The sequence below is a fragment of the Carex rostrata genome, chromosome 14 (genome assembly GCF_964058835.1).
Source record: "Carex rostrata chromosome 14, lpCarRost1.2, whole genome shotgun sequence".
NCBI classification, from domain to species: domain Eukaryota; kingdom Viridiplantae; phylum Streptophyta; class Magnoliopsida; order Poales; family Cyperaceae; genus Carex; species Carex rostrata.
This window is the reverse complement of record NC_135931.1, coordinates 3,237,501-3,254,290: the sequence shown is the minus strand read 5'-3', so window position 1 is coordinate 3,254,290 and position 16,790 is coordinate 3,237,501. Positions and strand designations below refer to the sequence as shown.

The following is a 16,790-nucleotide window of genomic DNA, read 5'->3' as shown; positions in this document are numbered from 1 at the left end:
CATTAATTTAATGTTTTTAATTTAATTTTTATTTCTCTGTGATAGTTCAACAGACAAGCCAGTGCCAGTGCCTCACTGGGCTAGTACCACTGGTACCAACATCACACAAAGAAAAATCAGGCACCTCCTCAAATCGTGCACGTAGAACATATATTTGGAAGAACAGTACCTACGGTTGGCGTGTCATCGCTTGGAAACCGACGGAGGGAGGATATTATTGTCGCACGAAGAGGAGAGTGCGGAAAGCTGAGCACCCAGATGGAGAATTGATTTGGGCCCGCTGTTGGCGGTGGAGCGGTGAAGTAGGGATTGACAGTGAGGTCGGGAAGCAGACGGTGAGGGCGATGGAGGAAATTGGACGGATGGATGGACTTTGAGATACGGTGGGCAGAGAAATATGGTGGTGATTACGTGATATTACATCATTTACATTGAGGAATGAGGATCATATCATAGGAAACGCTATCCTCTGCGGATAGGGGTGTCAATGGTACCTTTTTAGCCGTTTACCCTACCCGTATCGTACTCGATAAGGCGGATATGGCTAAGATTTTTTTTTTTCGTTAGTTTATTGGGTATGGTTATGGGTAAGAATTTTTTTCGTTAAATAAATAGGTAAGGGTATGGGTAATGACTATTTCGTACCCGTTACCCTATAGGGTAATTATAAAATTCAAATATATATTCAATTCAATTTTCAACTCACTTAAATGTATATTTAATTTAATTTCTAATCCACTTAAATGTATATTTGTGTTTTTAAATTTTTATTCTTTATAAAAAATAATTTAGTTGAAATTAATTGCACATTTTTTTATTTTTTTTATTAAAAATGCAATTATATATGTGTTAAAATGAATGAGTTTTTGATGTTTAATTTGCAAAATATAATAAAACTAATTATTATACTAGTATTATTCGTTATTCACCCGCTACCGTTTCGTTACCCGATAATATTAACGGGTAAGAGTAGGGTAGGGTAAGATCAATTTTTAATGGGTATGGGTAGGGTATGGGTAAGGTCAATTTTAATGGGTATGGGTATGAAAATATCTCCACCCGACCCGTGCCGTACCCATTGACACCCCTATCTGCGGAGATTTTACCTGCGGTGCTGTGTGGTGGTTTTGATCTGGTCCGTTCGTTTTGGATCGGACAGACTGAATTAAGGGTTCACCAAATTTTGAGTTTTTTTAAAATTCGGATAAAATCTGATCTGGTCCGTCCGATTCGAAACGAACGGACCACATCAAAACCACCGCAGGTAAAACCTCCGCAGAGGATACGCTTCCCATATCATAGGGCAGGGAAGGGGGTCACTATGTCGGAAATTTTTCATAGGCAGAAGAAAATAGAAAATAAGAGAGAGAAAATACAATTGTATTTTTATTGATAGTAAGTGTACCGATTTTAAAAATTTCAAACTTTGAAACGGTACAGTCGATCCTACCTTGATATTTTCTTAGGAATCCCTGATTCTCTCTACTCTTCTTAGAATATTAATTAAATATTAATGTAGACTACGGACTACCTACTTGAGTCAAAAGAACATGTTGAATAGTCACGTCTTCAGAAATTGAATATTGGCTTGTTGAAGTTAGAATGCCGACCAAATCAATCTTAAAGTCAAAGATATAATCGGGAAGACCTCTTGATTTGGCGCTGGACGGGTAGTGCTCACTACTCGGCATCCTCTATGTATAATTTGATTATCTCTGCTGGCAAGATTCGACGGAAGTGCATGGAACTGTGGTCTCACATGCACCTTCAACAGTCAAAATTTTCATTTATTTGGTTCTTCAAGATAGGGTACTGACTCATCATGAAGTGTTGCAAAGGAGAGGCATGATTTGTGGATGAAGTGTGTCATGTGTGATACGTGTCCTATTGAAACTGCTCAACATCTGTTTTTTGAATGCCCTAATGCTATCGAGGTTTGGGGAAGGTTTCAACATCTCTTCCAACATGCTGACATGGTGGAGGAGACATGGAACGCATCTTTGCAATGACATTGTCAGACATCGGGCAAAAAGAAATGCGAATGGGCAACTGCATTCATGACAATCCTATGGTCATTATGGAAGCAAAGGAATAAGATAATTTTTCGAGGTTCTAAATTGCCAACATGGATAGTAGCAAATTGGGCAAGAAAAGATGCGATGTTGTGGATCCCGTATTGTGGTAACTCCAATGTAAACAGATAAATTCTAAAACTTCATTTAGTACAAAATTAATGAAAAATAAATTCTAAAACTTCATTCTTACATATTTTCTAATTTCTACTCTTACCGGTTAATAATAGATAACATAAATTCATTTCACATATTTTAGCAAAATTAGAGTGCGATGTGCTCATCAACTTCTCAAGCTAGGATGTGATATGCTCAGTTGTTTTATGTATTGATTTTTCATTATGTTTTTACCGGTTGCTCTTGTACTAAACAAATTCAAACTTTCAAAATTTTGCATCTACATGCATTACTAATGAAGTAGATGGATTTCAACAGTTTAGATTTGTCGTGTGAAGATAACCTGATAGACTTTTTCAGTTATGCTCACCAACTTTTTCTCGATGAGCACACTACACTCTAACTTTGCTCATGAATAATTATTGAATAAATCAATAATTTATATAATTTACTCTAAAATATAACATATAAATAAATATATTACAAACATGTAATATCATAAAATATAAAAATTATAATTTGTATTATATTATTTTTTAAATTATTAATTATTAATCGATTAGAGAAATGTAAATCAATATTCTCGTAAATTACTAAATAAAAGATTATATAAATTATTTTATAAATTAATTTCATAATAATGAATAATAGAGTTATACATACAAAAAATTATCATATATAACTTAATATTTATTAATAACCTTATCTAGTAATTCATATATACCCTATAAGCTAATGGAAATTTCTCCTTGCTCATACTTACACTTTAAATTAACGAAAAATGTAACATACAAGAATAAACAGAATGCTCTTAACATTTTCAACTCAATAGTCTCAGAAATCATGTACAATTAATTAATTACTAATTAATTAGTTTAATTAGGACCCCAACAGCTCAAATACATAACAGTCCTAAGTCCCTCCTCTGATCTCTTGGCCTTCCCTTCCATTTCTTTTCTCCTCTCTACAACCGAAGATGCCTTTGTAGCTTGAGAGAAGGCACCGAATTGACCCTTCGCCTGTTGTTGGAGTGACCGCAAAGCATAGTTCCAGCGGCAGAGGCCTGCCTGATCTTTCAATGCCTCTACTGCACTGATGATCGCTGCTACCACCAAAGACACTCTACCTGTAGATGCCATGTTCTCTTTAGTTTTTCTGTTTTCAGATATTGGGGGTTATAGTTCTAAGAAGGATTTTGATTTTTGCATTGGATGAAGACGAAGGCAGTAGGTGAATGAATTTATAGAGATGCAGTAGTATGTGGAGATAAAGTTACATGATAATGGCGACATAAAAAACAAAAAAAATGAATAAATAAATCAGATGTGGACAACTTAAGTATGGTAGTGAGCTGAAGAGACGCTGGTTTGTGGAATTGAGGAGCTGGTTTTGGAAATTCCATGTCCCAATAACCAGGGTAGATGGATATGAATCTGCTGCTATTTTTAGAAGAATAGCAGCTTGCTACTCTTCGTTTATGTGCTTATCTCTCTCTTTAAAAGAGGAAGAGAGAGGGGAAAGAAAAAAAAAAGTAGAGAGAATAGCACGAAGAGCACCAAATTTGAATAACAGCAGATTTCGTTCCAGGAGTAGATTGTTTAAGCGGCCACCAACTACCAAAGCGAAAGGAGTTGACTGTTGAGTATCAAAGTGGGTCCCACAAGGCACCAGATGCCTCAATATCGAATTTTTTTTATAAACCATAATTAATTAAATCAGATTTAGCAAACTAGCATGATTATTATTTTTTTCAAAAACCACACAAAGACCGAAATGATCATTCGGTCTCCATATTTGTTTTTTCCCCTAACTGAATTGCCAATTCGATCTCCATATTTTTTTCACTTTTTCACAGACGTTGCCACAAAAGATCCGAATAATCCCTTTTTATGTATATATAATATGTGTATAATATATGTATATCAAATTTGACTTCTGCTAGTAAATCAGCAAGTTTGGACTGATACAGGGACCAAACTTGCAAAAGTGATTACACCAGCATGTAGAGCATTCAAAAATATACAGAATTAACACAAATTTAAATTTATTTGGATTTTTCTACATTTAGTTATGAATTTTCAAAGTTCACTTTTCAAAAAAAAATTTAAACAACCATAACTTTGGCTAGAAAAGTCAGATTTGCGCGTATGACCACTTTTCGGAAAGGGGGGACGAGACAGATCCGAATATCACCTCGGGGATCATCTCCAGGAATTCGAAACATCAAAATTTCAAAAAAAAAAACGTCATTTAGTGTCTCAAAAATTCAGTTTAAGTTTTCATTCAACGGTAGACGTACAACGATCGGTATTTTGTTTATAAACGTCGTTTGGATTTTTTTTTTATAAACTCATTTTTATAATATATGTATAATATATGTATATATAATATAATACATGTATATAGGACTTGGCTACGATGCTATGGGTAGCTAAGAGGCCTCCCGTGCTACGGCTCAATATTCGATTTTTCAAAATTCTAACGGTCGATCCGAACCGTTCATCTTGTTCTCCATATTAATATGTGCTTGGAGACCAAATTTTACATTTTTTGGAAATTTTTTACTATTTTTTTAGATTTATTGAAAATCGCTGTTTTTCAGATAAATCTGGACCATAAAAAACAGTGATATTCAATAAATCTAAAAAAATAGTAAAAAATTTCCAAAAAATGTAAAATTTGGTCTCCAAACACATATTAATATGGAGAACAAGATGAATGGTTCGGATCGACCGTTAGGATTTTGAAAAGTCGAATATTGAGCCGTAGCACATGAGGCATCTTAGCTACCCATAGCATATTAGCCAAATCCCATGTATATATATGTATATATAATATATGTATATGTATATGTATATATTTATATATATATATTATAAAAAAATGAGTTTATAAAAAAAATAAAAATTGGAGACCGAATCCCCAATTCGGTCTCAAGAAAAATAGCTTTTCATATAGTTGGCGGCACGAAAATTGAAAAAAAACATGGAGACCGAATTGGCAATTCGGTCTGGGGAAAAAGCAAATGTGGAGACCGAATGGTCATTTCGGTCTTTGTGGTTTTTGAATAAAAAAAAACTAATCATGCTGCTTTTGCTAAATTTCATTTAATTAATTATGGTTTATATGAAAAATTCCTCAATATCTGCACTTATTACGTTATTATTAAGTATATAAGCTCACTTTATTATAAAATTGAATATACTTATTTCATTTTGTCATTATTGCAAGTATATAAAATACTAACACCAATTGCGTCATTATTGAAAATATACAAAAATAATAACTCACTTCAATCGCGTCAATATTGAAAATATACACGGTACTTATTCCATGTTAGCTAATTAATATTAAAATTTTGTTTTAGAAGCTTACACTATTCCGTAAGTTATGGTCTTAACCATACTAGAGCGGGAAAAATGGTACGGTGGAGCCAGTTTCGTTACGGAACAGTACGGTTACAACATAATACGCGTGTTGATTATGTGTCTTGACTCGCGTATCCCGTACAACGATTATTTGCATGCTATGATCATCAATCTTTTGAAAAATCTAGTCATGACACGTCACGGTACTTGATCACACGAATCATGTGTAATTAGAACCGTTAGATTTGACTATATAGTGAATCTTAAATAAACTAACATAAATTATGATCAAATGATCACGTGAGTCACATTTGATCACAGTATAACTCACATAACATGATTATTTGCATGTCATGACCATTCCTTAACAAATGACATTTTAGTCATAGTATATGAAAAATTAATCTAATCACAGTATAACACATAACAAATTAACTTAATCACAATCCGTCTTCTCAACTCTACCCATACCGCTGTAAGTCATATAAATAACCTTTTGGAAATAGCACACGTCTTCTTAATGCTATCCGCGTGCAAGTTCGGACACACGTGTCCAGCCGTCTTGTAAAGAAAATAAACAAAGAAACCAGTCCCTGGTATCTGGGACATGGAATTCAAAAACCCAGCGTCTACTTTCTTCTCACATCACTACATCAGGCCATCGCTTTCCACGTACCACTTCAATGTCAATAAATACACACCACAGTCATAATTTTTTTTGTTTTAGAAATTTAAGAAAAAAATTATCGATATCAGGAAAGAGTGCTCTGTTTTTCGACTCCACGTAATCTATGCAGGAGTAAATCTTGACCATAGAAAATCCAAATTAAATAATTAATCAAAGAAATCAAATTAATGTTTTAATTCCTTAAAAAATTAAAATTGGAGAACTAATCTTTCTCATATGAAAGATCACGTGTTCAAAAACTAAAAAAATGAATGATCTTTTTATGAATATTAAATAATTTAGTGAGTTGATCTTTAATTTTGATTAAAAAAATCAAAAACTGTGATCAAAATTAAGAATTAATTTGACAAATATTAAAGAAGGCAAGAATCATATGGCACCTACGGCCTACAGGAAGTGTGGCTTTTTTTTTTTTTTTTTGGCTTCTTACACGAAACCTTAGGTCTGAACTGTAGCTTTGCTTATAGCACCGAGAATGTAAAAAGAAAAAATTATCAACATACGCTAGAATTAATCTAAACATTTTCTTTTAGAAAATAAACATTTTTCGTTGTCGATTAGAAGTTTCAGATCAAAACTTAAGAAGGATAATTGGTAAAAAAAAATAATCGATTATAATTTTAAAAACTTGAGTGGCAAGATTGGGTCTAGTAATACAACAGATTCATTTATGACGAGAATTAGAATAATAGAAGGATTTTAGAATTCTTACTGTGGTTTCCTCAAAAATAATTCTAACTACGTATATATATATATATAGGGCTGGCAACGAACCAAACCAAACCAAACCTAACCCAGGTTCGGGTTCGGATTCGAAATAATTTCGAACCAAACTGATTCGAAATTGAATCTGATTTCAAACCTCATAGACCAGTTCGGGTTTGATTCGGTACATATTCGAACTGATTCGGTTTGGTTCGAAATAGGTTCGAAACAGTGAAACGGACCGGGTATCAGTAATAACAGAAACCCAGTTCTACTCATCCGAAATCCAGTTGAGTAATTTACCATGGTATCTGACTGCTGCCTGCTTTTATAGGCTGTGGAGCGCTTCATTTATTTTGTTTAAACGAAGTGGGACAAAAGAAGTTAGATTATACCGGATGAGTTGTCTCTAGTGGTTGGATAATACCCTTAACGGGTATACCCGCCCATACCCGCCCGTACCCGCCGCCTAGGGTACCCGTGCCCGAGCCCGGGTATGGGTCGGGTACTCGGGTACGCGGGTACAGGCAAAAACCGGACCGGACCCGTTATTTTAGACCAATACCCGAGTTTACCCTACCCGAGTTAACCCGTACCCGACTAAACCCGTACCCGACTACCCGAGTACCCATACCCGTATACCCGAGTACTGTTCACCACAGTTCAAAATTCAAAAAATTTGATTTTTCCCCCCCAAACCGGTGCCATCCCATCCGGACCCAACCGGCCGGACCCACCCGGACCGGACCGGACCGACCGGATGGGACGGTTTATTTTTTTTTATTTTTTTTTTTTTTTGCTGTTTCTGTTTCTGTTTCTGTTTCTGTTTTCTGTTTACTGTTACTGTTATTCTTTAAAAATTAAAAATTTAAATTTTATCCCTCCAACCAAAATTTCTTTAAATACCCCTCTTCCTCCCTTCATTTTTACATCTCCATCTCAATTCTCATTCTCTCATTCTCTTATTCTCTTAATCTAAATTTCTATAATTCTCAAATTTTAAATTTATTGTTAAAAAAATATATAGTTGTTCATTTAATTCCTTCTACAAATAAGCAAACGGAATTACGAAGGTATCGGAATTACGAAGTTCGGGAGCTTCCGCAAGATTTTTCCGCGAGATTTAAAGGTTATATTTATTTCATGTTAGATTAATTTATTTTTGTAGAGTAAATTTAGTTTATGTAGATTTATTGGATGTTAAGTAATTAGATATTTAGATTTGTTAGATTTATTTTATGTTAGATTTGTTAAGTAATTAGATTTATTAGATTTATTGAATATGTTAGATTTATTTAGTTTATGTTAGATTTGTTAGATGTAAAGTAATTAAATTTGTTTCTGTTTTTTAATTTCTGTTTTTTTGTTTCTGTTTTTTAATTTCTGTTTTTTAGATTTATTTCTCTAAATGTTAGATTTATTTTTGAAAATGTTAGATTTATTTTGAATAGGATAGATTTATTTTCTGTGTTTTTAATTTCTGTTTTTTTGTTTCTGTTTTTTAATTTCTGTTTTTTTGTTTCTGTTTTTTAATTTTTGTTTTTTTCGTTCTGTTTTTTAGATTTATTTTGAATAGGTTAGATTTATTTTTGAAAATGTTACATTTATTTTGAATAGGTTAGATTTAATTTCTGTTTTTCAATTTCTGTTTTTTTGTTTCTGTTTTTTTTATTTCTGTTTTTTTTATTTCTGTTTTTTTATTTGTGTTTTTCATTTTTGTTTTTTAATTTCTGTTTTTTAGATTTATTCTTGTAAATGTTAGATTTATTTTTGAAAATGTTAGATTTATTTTGAATAGGTTAGATTTATTTTTGTAAATGTTAGATTTATTTTGAATAGGTTAGATTTATTTTTGTAAATGTTAGATTTATTTTTGAAAATGTTAGATTTATTTTGAATAGGTTAGATTTATTTTCTGTTTTTTAATTTCTGTTTTTTAATTTCTGTTTTTTTGTTTCTGTTTTTTAATTTCTGTTTTTTTGTTTCTGTTTTTTAATTTCTGTTTTTTTAGTTCTGTTTTTTAATTTCTGTTTTTTAATTTCTGTTTTGTAGATTTATTTTTGTAAATGTTAGATTTATTTTGAATATGTTAGATTTATTCTTGTAAATGTTAGATTTATTTTGAATAGGTTAGATTTATTCTTGTAAATGTTAGATTTATTTTGAATAGGTTAGATTTATTTTTGTAAATGTTAGATTTATTTTGAATAGGTTAGATTTATTTTTGAAAATGTTAGATTTATTTTGAATAGGTTAGATTTATTTTTGTAAATGTTAGATTTATTTTTGAAAATGTTAGATTTATTTTGAATAAGTTAGATTTATTTTCTGTTTTTTAATTTCGGTTTTTTATTTCTGTTTTTTAGATTTCTGTTTTTTAGATTTCTGTTTTTTAATTTCTGTTTTTTTAGTTCTGTTTTTTTATGTCTGTTTTTTAATTTCTGTTTTTTAATTTCTGTTTTTTTAGTTCTGTTTTTTTATTTCTGTTTTTTAATTTCTGTTTTTTAATTTCTGTTTTTTTAGTTCTGTTCTTTATTTCTGTTTTCTAGATTTCTGTTTTTTAATTTCTGTTTTTTTAGTTCTGTTTTTTTATTTCTGTTTTTTTAGTTCTGTTTTTTTAGTTCTGTTTTTTTAGTTCTGTTTTTTTAGTTCTGTTTTTTTATTTCTGTTTTTTTAGTTCTGTTTTTTTATTTCTGTTTTTTTAGTTCTGTTTTTTAATTTCGGTTTTTAATTTCTGTTTTTTAGATTTCTGTTTTTTAGATTTCTGTTTTTTAATTTCTGTTTTTTTAGTTCTGTTTTTTTATTTCTGTTTTTTTTATTTCTGTTTTTTTATTTCTGTTTTTTAATTTCTGTTTTTTTAGTTCTGTTTTTTTATTTCTGTTTTTTAATTTCTGTTTTTTAATTTCTGTTTTTTTGTTTCTATTTTTTGAATAGGTTTAAAATATGACAACTCCTCCTCGGGACGGGGAAGAAGATTTTGCCTCGAGATTGTCGGCCTCATTTTTTGGCCCCGATATGCCACAATCTCATTATCCACAAAATTATCCACCTAATTATCTTGATAGTTCTTCCTCCCAAATGCCACCACCTAATTATCCACAAAATTATCCACACAATTATCCACAAAATTATCAAAGAAGGGACCAAATGCTAGATTTAAATTATCAACAACCCCCACAAATGAGTACACCGCCACCGTATTATACTTCAAATGATCCAAACGTATTCATTCCACAAGAATCACTTCAACCGACACCATCGTATACATATGGAGGCATGGGCTCTTCTGTAGCATCGAGTCAATTCACTGACACTGCCCCTTCGACAGCTGAACCTGAAATTCAAGAAGAAGTTGTCGCTCCTTCGACAAGTAGACCCCCAGAAGTACCAACAGAAAAGAAGACTAAAAGAGAAAGAGCTCCTCTCGAATACAATCAACCGTGGGCGAGATTTTATGAGATTACCAAAGATGAAAGAGGTATTATGAAATATCTAGATTGTCTGGTAAAAAATTGCAATAGACATTTTGAGTATAAAGGAGGTAGTGGTATGAGCAGTTTTAAAAGACATTCCGAAATGCATGAAAAAAAGCATGAGGAACCAAGTGCAGATGCTCAACCGAAAATAATCCAAACCCTTATTAACGCGGATGGTACCAGAACCAACCCAAAATTCGATGAATCAAAAATGCTTAGTGAATTGGCTTGGTACATTACCCACAAAGAACAACCAATAAGTATGGGTAGTTGCATGAGTTTTTCCCGGTTATGCATTCGGGGGTTAGGCCAACCAATGTACAAGAGGATGCATCATAAAAAGATGGTTGGTGAAATAAAAAAACAGTTTCTCTCTAAGAAAGATGACCTCAAAGCTCTATTTGCATACCAAAATAATAAGGTCTCGATTACATCCGATATATGGACTGCCGGTAAACATGGACTTGGGTACTCTTGTGTTACCGGGCATTGGATCGATGATCATTGGTTATTACAAAAAAGGATATTAAGTTTTGGAGTGCTAGATTCCCCGCACACTGCAAATATAATTTTCAAATACATTATTTCCGTTTTAGAAGAATATAACCTTAAGAGGGATATGACTAACAAGGTTTTTTCTATCTCATTCGATAATGCGAGCAACAACATAGCTTCCATTGAGATTTTTAAACGGTCACTAAACCCGATCATGAATGGTGAAATGTTTCACCAAAAGTGTGCGTGCCACATACTTAACCTCGTCGTGAAGGCGGGTCTTAAAACAGAAGCCGTAAAACTATTGATAATTAAATTTAAAAATGCTCTCAACCACATTGTTTCGAGCCAAGAAAGAAAACAAACGTTTGGGGCTCTGTGTGCCAAATATAGATTGGATAAGTTGAAAGTACCTTGGGATATAGATACCCGTTGGAACTCTACCTATAGGTTGTTGAACCGATGCATTCCTTACAAAGCTGTCATAGGGGAGTTTTTGAGAAGCTCCACCCCCGAGGCACTACAATTGGAACTCACCGATGGAGAATGGGAGCAACTACAAAGGCTATGCAATTTCCTTCAAACCTTTTTTACAGCAACCGTACAACTATCCTGCTCATACTCACCGACGTCATTTCAGTTGCTCAGACATCTCTATGACATCTCCAAGGTGTATTGTCATTTGGAACAAGCTGAAATCCACGATAAATCTCTCACACCAATCGTAGATGCCATGAAACAAAAGTTTCTCAAATATTTGGAAGATGTACCGCTTGTCGCGATTATCGCGAACTGCCTCAACCCGGCATACAAGAAGTTTTACACGATCAAAGTAGTTCAAAGATACAAAGATAATCTACGTTTAGACAATACCAGGGTGGAGGCATACGTGGATTCGAAATTCGAAGAGATGTTTAACATATACAACTCAAGAATGAGTGCCAACCAAAATCCGTCTTCGTCCCGTGCCACCCCTAGGTATGAATATAAATATACATGTATTTTTTAATCTTTATTATTTATAATATATACATTATTTGTCCACTAACTTTTTTAAATTTTTTAATAGTTTCACTTCCAGGAGCACTAGCAGTGGTGGTTTGTTAGCAGATTTTCAGTCGGAGATCGAACCACAAACAACAAGCGAGCTAGTGACCTATGTATCGATGATGAACGAAAGTGAACATGGACTTGACGTCATGGCATGGTGGAGGAGGCATCAAAGGGCCTTTCCAACACTGGCGATGATGGCCCGCGATGTATTTGCCGTGCCTGTGTCAACTGTCCCTTCCGAAAGTTGTTTCAGTTCGGCGAACAGGATCCTCTCCGATAAACGTAGTAAGTTGGGTCCACATGTCTTTGAAAGACTTGTGTGCTTGAAAAATTGGATTCAAGCTGAAGAGCGCAGGCAACATGTGCCTGAAGCATCATCATCCGAAGTTGACACTGAAGAAAGCGGTACCGAGGCGCAGCACCAGGCTAATTCGGATTCAGACGGTGCGGAAGAGAGCGAAGAATGGTATAGGAATGAGAACTTCTAGATAGGTAGTGTCGGTATAAATTTCTAACCTCTTTTAGTCTTTATTGTTATTTTTTTAATTATAAATTTCTAAATATTTCAATTAGTTTTTAAATTATTCATTTTAAAGAAGAATTACTAACAAAAAAAAAGTTAGAACTCCGCCTATGTTTTTTTACATAGCCGGTCCCAAGCCCGGAATAAAGGAGGAGGGTAACTTCTATTGTTTTAAAAATTTCGAGATATAAATAAATTATGAAACTATATAATTAGAACGAGAATTTAAAAATAAAATAAAATGACTCGTGTAAAGAAATAAATAAATACATTTGTACTTAGGCGACTAAACAAACAAATTTTGGCAAGAATAATTTATATATATAAGTTACAAATTTTAATTATTTAGGAATTATAAAGATGTGACTTGATAATTTTATGTATATATACACACACTATTTGATATTGAATTATTCATATTTTAAAAGCCGAATTATAAACACGTAATAACATTTAAACGACATTGTTAAAAAAAAAAAAAGCAAAAAATAAAAAAAAACAGAAAAAAAAACAGCAAAAAACAAAAAAAAAACCAACAAAAAAACCGGCAAAAAAAAAAACAGCAAAAAAACAAAAAAAAACATCAACAAAAAACCAACAAAAAAACCCAAAAAAAACAGCAAAAAAAAACAAAAAAAAACCATCAGAAAAACAGGCAAAAAAAAAGAAAAAGAAAAAAAAAAGCACAAAAAAAAACAACAAAAAAACCAAAAAAAAATAAAATAAATAAATAATACCCGTACCCGTACCCGCCTTACCCGTCAAGGGTACACGGGTAAGGGTATAGGGCGGGTAGGATATGATTTTTGAAAACTATACCCGCCATACCCGTACCCGAATATCCTTATACCCGAGTATACCCGTACCCGAGTCGTACCCGTACCCGAGTCGGGTATACCCGGGGTACCCGTACCCGCCCGAGTATCCAACCACTAGTTGTCTCCAGCTGTCATCTTCGCATTGCTTTTGGGCCGAGCAGAAAGATGTGAATTGAATGATTAGCTTTTGGGCCGAATATTGCATACAGAATCTGTATTACAGATGAATTCGTGGACCCAGCCATTCTAGAGGGATAAGCTTTTGGATCTTTAATATATTTGTATTTACATAATCGGTAACTGGTACCATATAAACTATAAATATGGTCTATTTTATGAGTTTTAAAAGTTCGATTTATCTTTTCGATTTTATGAGATTCGAATCAAAAAAAAATCACGAACCTATTTCGATCGAACCAAGCTAGGTTTGAGTTTGGTTTGAATTAATTCCGAACCGAATCTGATTTGATTCGTTTCAATTCGAACCCATTTCGAATCTAATTAAACTCGAATCAAACCCGAATCGAATTACGAACCTCGAATTTTTTTGCCAGCCCTATATATATATATAGTAAATATTTTCCATAAATATACAAATTAACTAGTATAGTTATGCAATTGCTTTTTTTTATTGGAGATGTTGATTTATCATTGAATCTAATGTTAATAGAAATTATTGATTTGTTGGAGTAACAGAAGGATTTTGAGAAATAAAACCAATAATGAGATCCGTGAAATGGAACCAACATCTGAGCTTAAATAATTATTATTGCTTAAATGTTCAGTTACAAAGTTAATAAAACAATATTTCCATCTCTACTAACTTTCTTCCTAATCCTAATCAAATAAAGTGAATTAGGAATTAGGACCCCAGCAGCTCAAATACATAACCGTTCTTAATGACTCCTCTGATTTCTTCGCCTTCTCTTCCAAAACGGATCGTGAAGAAACCTTTCTAACTTGAGACAAGGTTCCCATGTTTTGCTTCACTCTGCTTTGCATAGATCTCAAGGCATAGTTCCACCGGCAAAGCCCGGCCTGATCCTTCAAAGCTTCTACTGCACTGATGCTCGCTGCTACAACGAATGAAACTCTCCCTTTAGATGCCATCTGAATTATCCTGCTACTTTCTCTTACTTTCTCTTACTTTCGTGCAATTGATTTCTAGTGTTCTTGAGGTTTGGTAGTTGTTTGAAGGAGAAAAGAGTGTGATGTGCATTTATAAAGATAAAGATGTTCATCCACAGACTGATTGGAGAGGAAAGCTGGACACTGGTTTTGGGAATTCCATGTCCCATTTACTAGGGGCTGTTTTGCTTTCTTCTTTATTTTCTTTGTTTTTTTTTCCCCTTTTTTTTGCCAGGCAAAATTATGTAATGGGGACCACATAGAAGCGTCCAAGAATAGTGATATGAGATTTGTTGTTTTCGAAGTTATGAGGTCTGTTCATCTGGGGAAGCGTCTAATTGTTCACAGCCTTTTGTTCACCATTTGTTCACAGTTCTGACTTGCGCGAATACTATAAAATTACTTCTATATGCTGTATAATTATACAATATATCACATAAAATATATTTGTTAATCACAAAACATCCAGTAACTATTTGAAGTGGTCCTATGATAGTTAGAAAAATATTACAACTTGCACAACATGACAAAATAAATGTACTTTCAAACTGTATTTTCGGAAATGACAGTTATAGGAAGTTATTGGCAGTTAGAGCTAGTTATTAGCTGTTATTAGCGGTTATTGGCAGTTAGAGTTAATTATTAGCGTCCGCACTGGGTTGAATCTTGTATACTGTAAAATTGAATTTTGTATACAGTAAAATTTTCAATTGAATCTTGTATAGTGTAAACAATAAAATTTACAATTGAATCTTGTATACTGTAAAATTGAATCAGCAGAACTGTAAAATTGAATCTTGTATACAGTATAATTTTCAATTGAATCTTGTATATTGTAAAAATTAAATCTTGTATACAGTAGAATTTTCAATTGAATCTTGCATACTGTAAAATATATACTGTAAAATTGAATCTTGTATACTGTAAAATTTTCAAATAATACTATAAATTTTCAATTGAATCTTGTATACTGTAAAATTTTCACATAATACTGTAAATTTTCAATTAAATCTTGTATACTGTAAAATTTCTAAAACTAAACCATAAAATAATACTGTAAAATTTCTAAAACTAAACCATATTGCCTTTCTATTATCTCTTTTCTCCAGATTTTCACAAGATGAATATTGTAAAATGACAAGATGAATACTGTAAAATTAACGGGACAATACTATAAAATTAACAGATCAATACTCCATATCGCCTCTCTATCATCTCTTTCTTCCAGATTTTCACAAGATGAATACTGTAAAATGACAAGATGAATATTGTAAAATTAACAAGACAATACTGTAAAATTAACAGATTAATACTTCATATCGCCTCTCTATCATCTCTTTCCTCCAGATTTCATTTGAAATGCTAGATCTATTACTGCATACAACGAAAATAACAAATTCAACATAATTAACTTACTAGATTTGAATTTTGCCGTGCTCTTCAACAAAAACAACTTCTATTCGATCACGCTCCACGATTGAAGGTTCCATTGCGATCATGTATAAAAAACGAGGAAAACACAAAAACTTATTTTGACAATCAAGATTTTAGAATGAATTAAAAAAAAGGTATAATTAGAACATGCTTATTCCATGACCAAAATTATTATTTCCTACGTACATCTGATACTTTGGAAATTAGAAACTAAAATCTTGATTGTCAAAATAATAATTGTAAGCTGTTTACACTAGTAAAATTTACCTTTGGGCTGTCTTGTCACGGGTTAGAAAAGATACTCAAATAAGTTTGAGAAGTACAACAAATAAACGCACGCGTTTCGAAAAAGAGGTATCATGAGAGGGGAGAAGGGAAAGGGACGAAATCTTTTCAGGAGATCGATAAAAATATTAGCAGTTCGGATTGAAACCTTTTTTTAATTAGAAGTTCGGACTGAATTTATTTGTGTGCTCCTCTTTGAGAGAAAGGGAAAGGGACGAAACAACAATTAATATTGAGTGGAATAGAGACGAAGAATGAAAAATACAAAGATCGGAGGAATCTCCATTAGAGATCGTTAAAAGAGATATGAAAATTGATTGGGAGAAGTGATATGAAATTGAATTCAAAAAACAGAAGGAATGAGCGAAGAGATCTAAGACAATATCGGAGTGGGGACCGTGAACGGTTAAAAAACAGTTAGACGGAAGTGGATAAGGTTGTGGACAAATGGTGGACAAAACCCAGTGGACAGAAACCTTTTCTCTTTTATTAAATAGCGAGGAAAACAAAAATGGGCCGTGCATGGGGCAAAATAAAAGAATAATGCGACAAGAGAGCAAGGGAGCCAATTTTTTTAAAAATACCCAAAAAAAATAATTATTTTATTAAAAATAATCAGGTTTTGGAT

The 16,790-nt window shown here is 32.7% G+C and overlaps 2 protein-coding genes across 2 annotated transcripts in view; both read right to left on the bottom strand.

Moving 5' to 3' along the window:
- Positions 1–16,790, bottom strand: part of LOC144564928 (protein NETWORKED 3C-like) — an 88,887-nt gene that overhangs the window by 37,771 nt on the left and 34,326 nt on the right. The window lies entirely within an intron of this gene.
- LOC144564931 (uncharacterized) lies at positions 14,057–14,477 on the bottom strand. Its single transcript, XM_078314518.1, has one exon. The coding sequence runs from the start codon at positions 14,423–14,425 to the stop codon at positions 14,171–14,173; it is 255 nt and encodes an 84-aa protein (XP_078170644.1). The 5' UTR covers positions 14,426–14,477; the 3' UTR covers positions 14,057–14,170.

Bases quoted from the DNA above. Each gene is read 5' to 3' on its own strand.
- LOC144564931 (XM_078314518.1), bottom strand. From the start codon at position 14,425: ATGGCATCTAAAGGGAGAGTTTCATTCGTTGTAGCAGCGAGCATCAGT.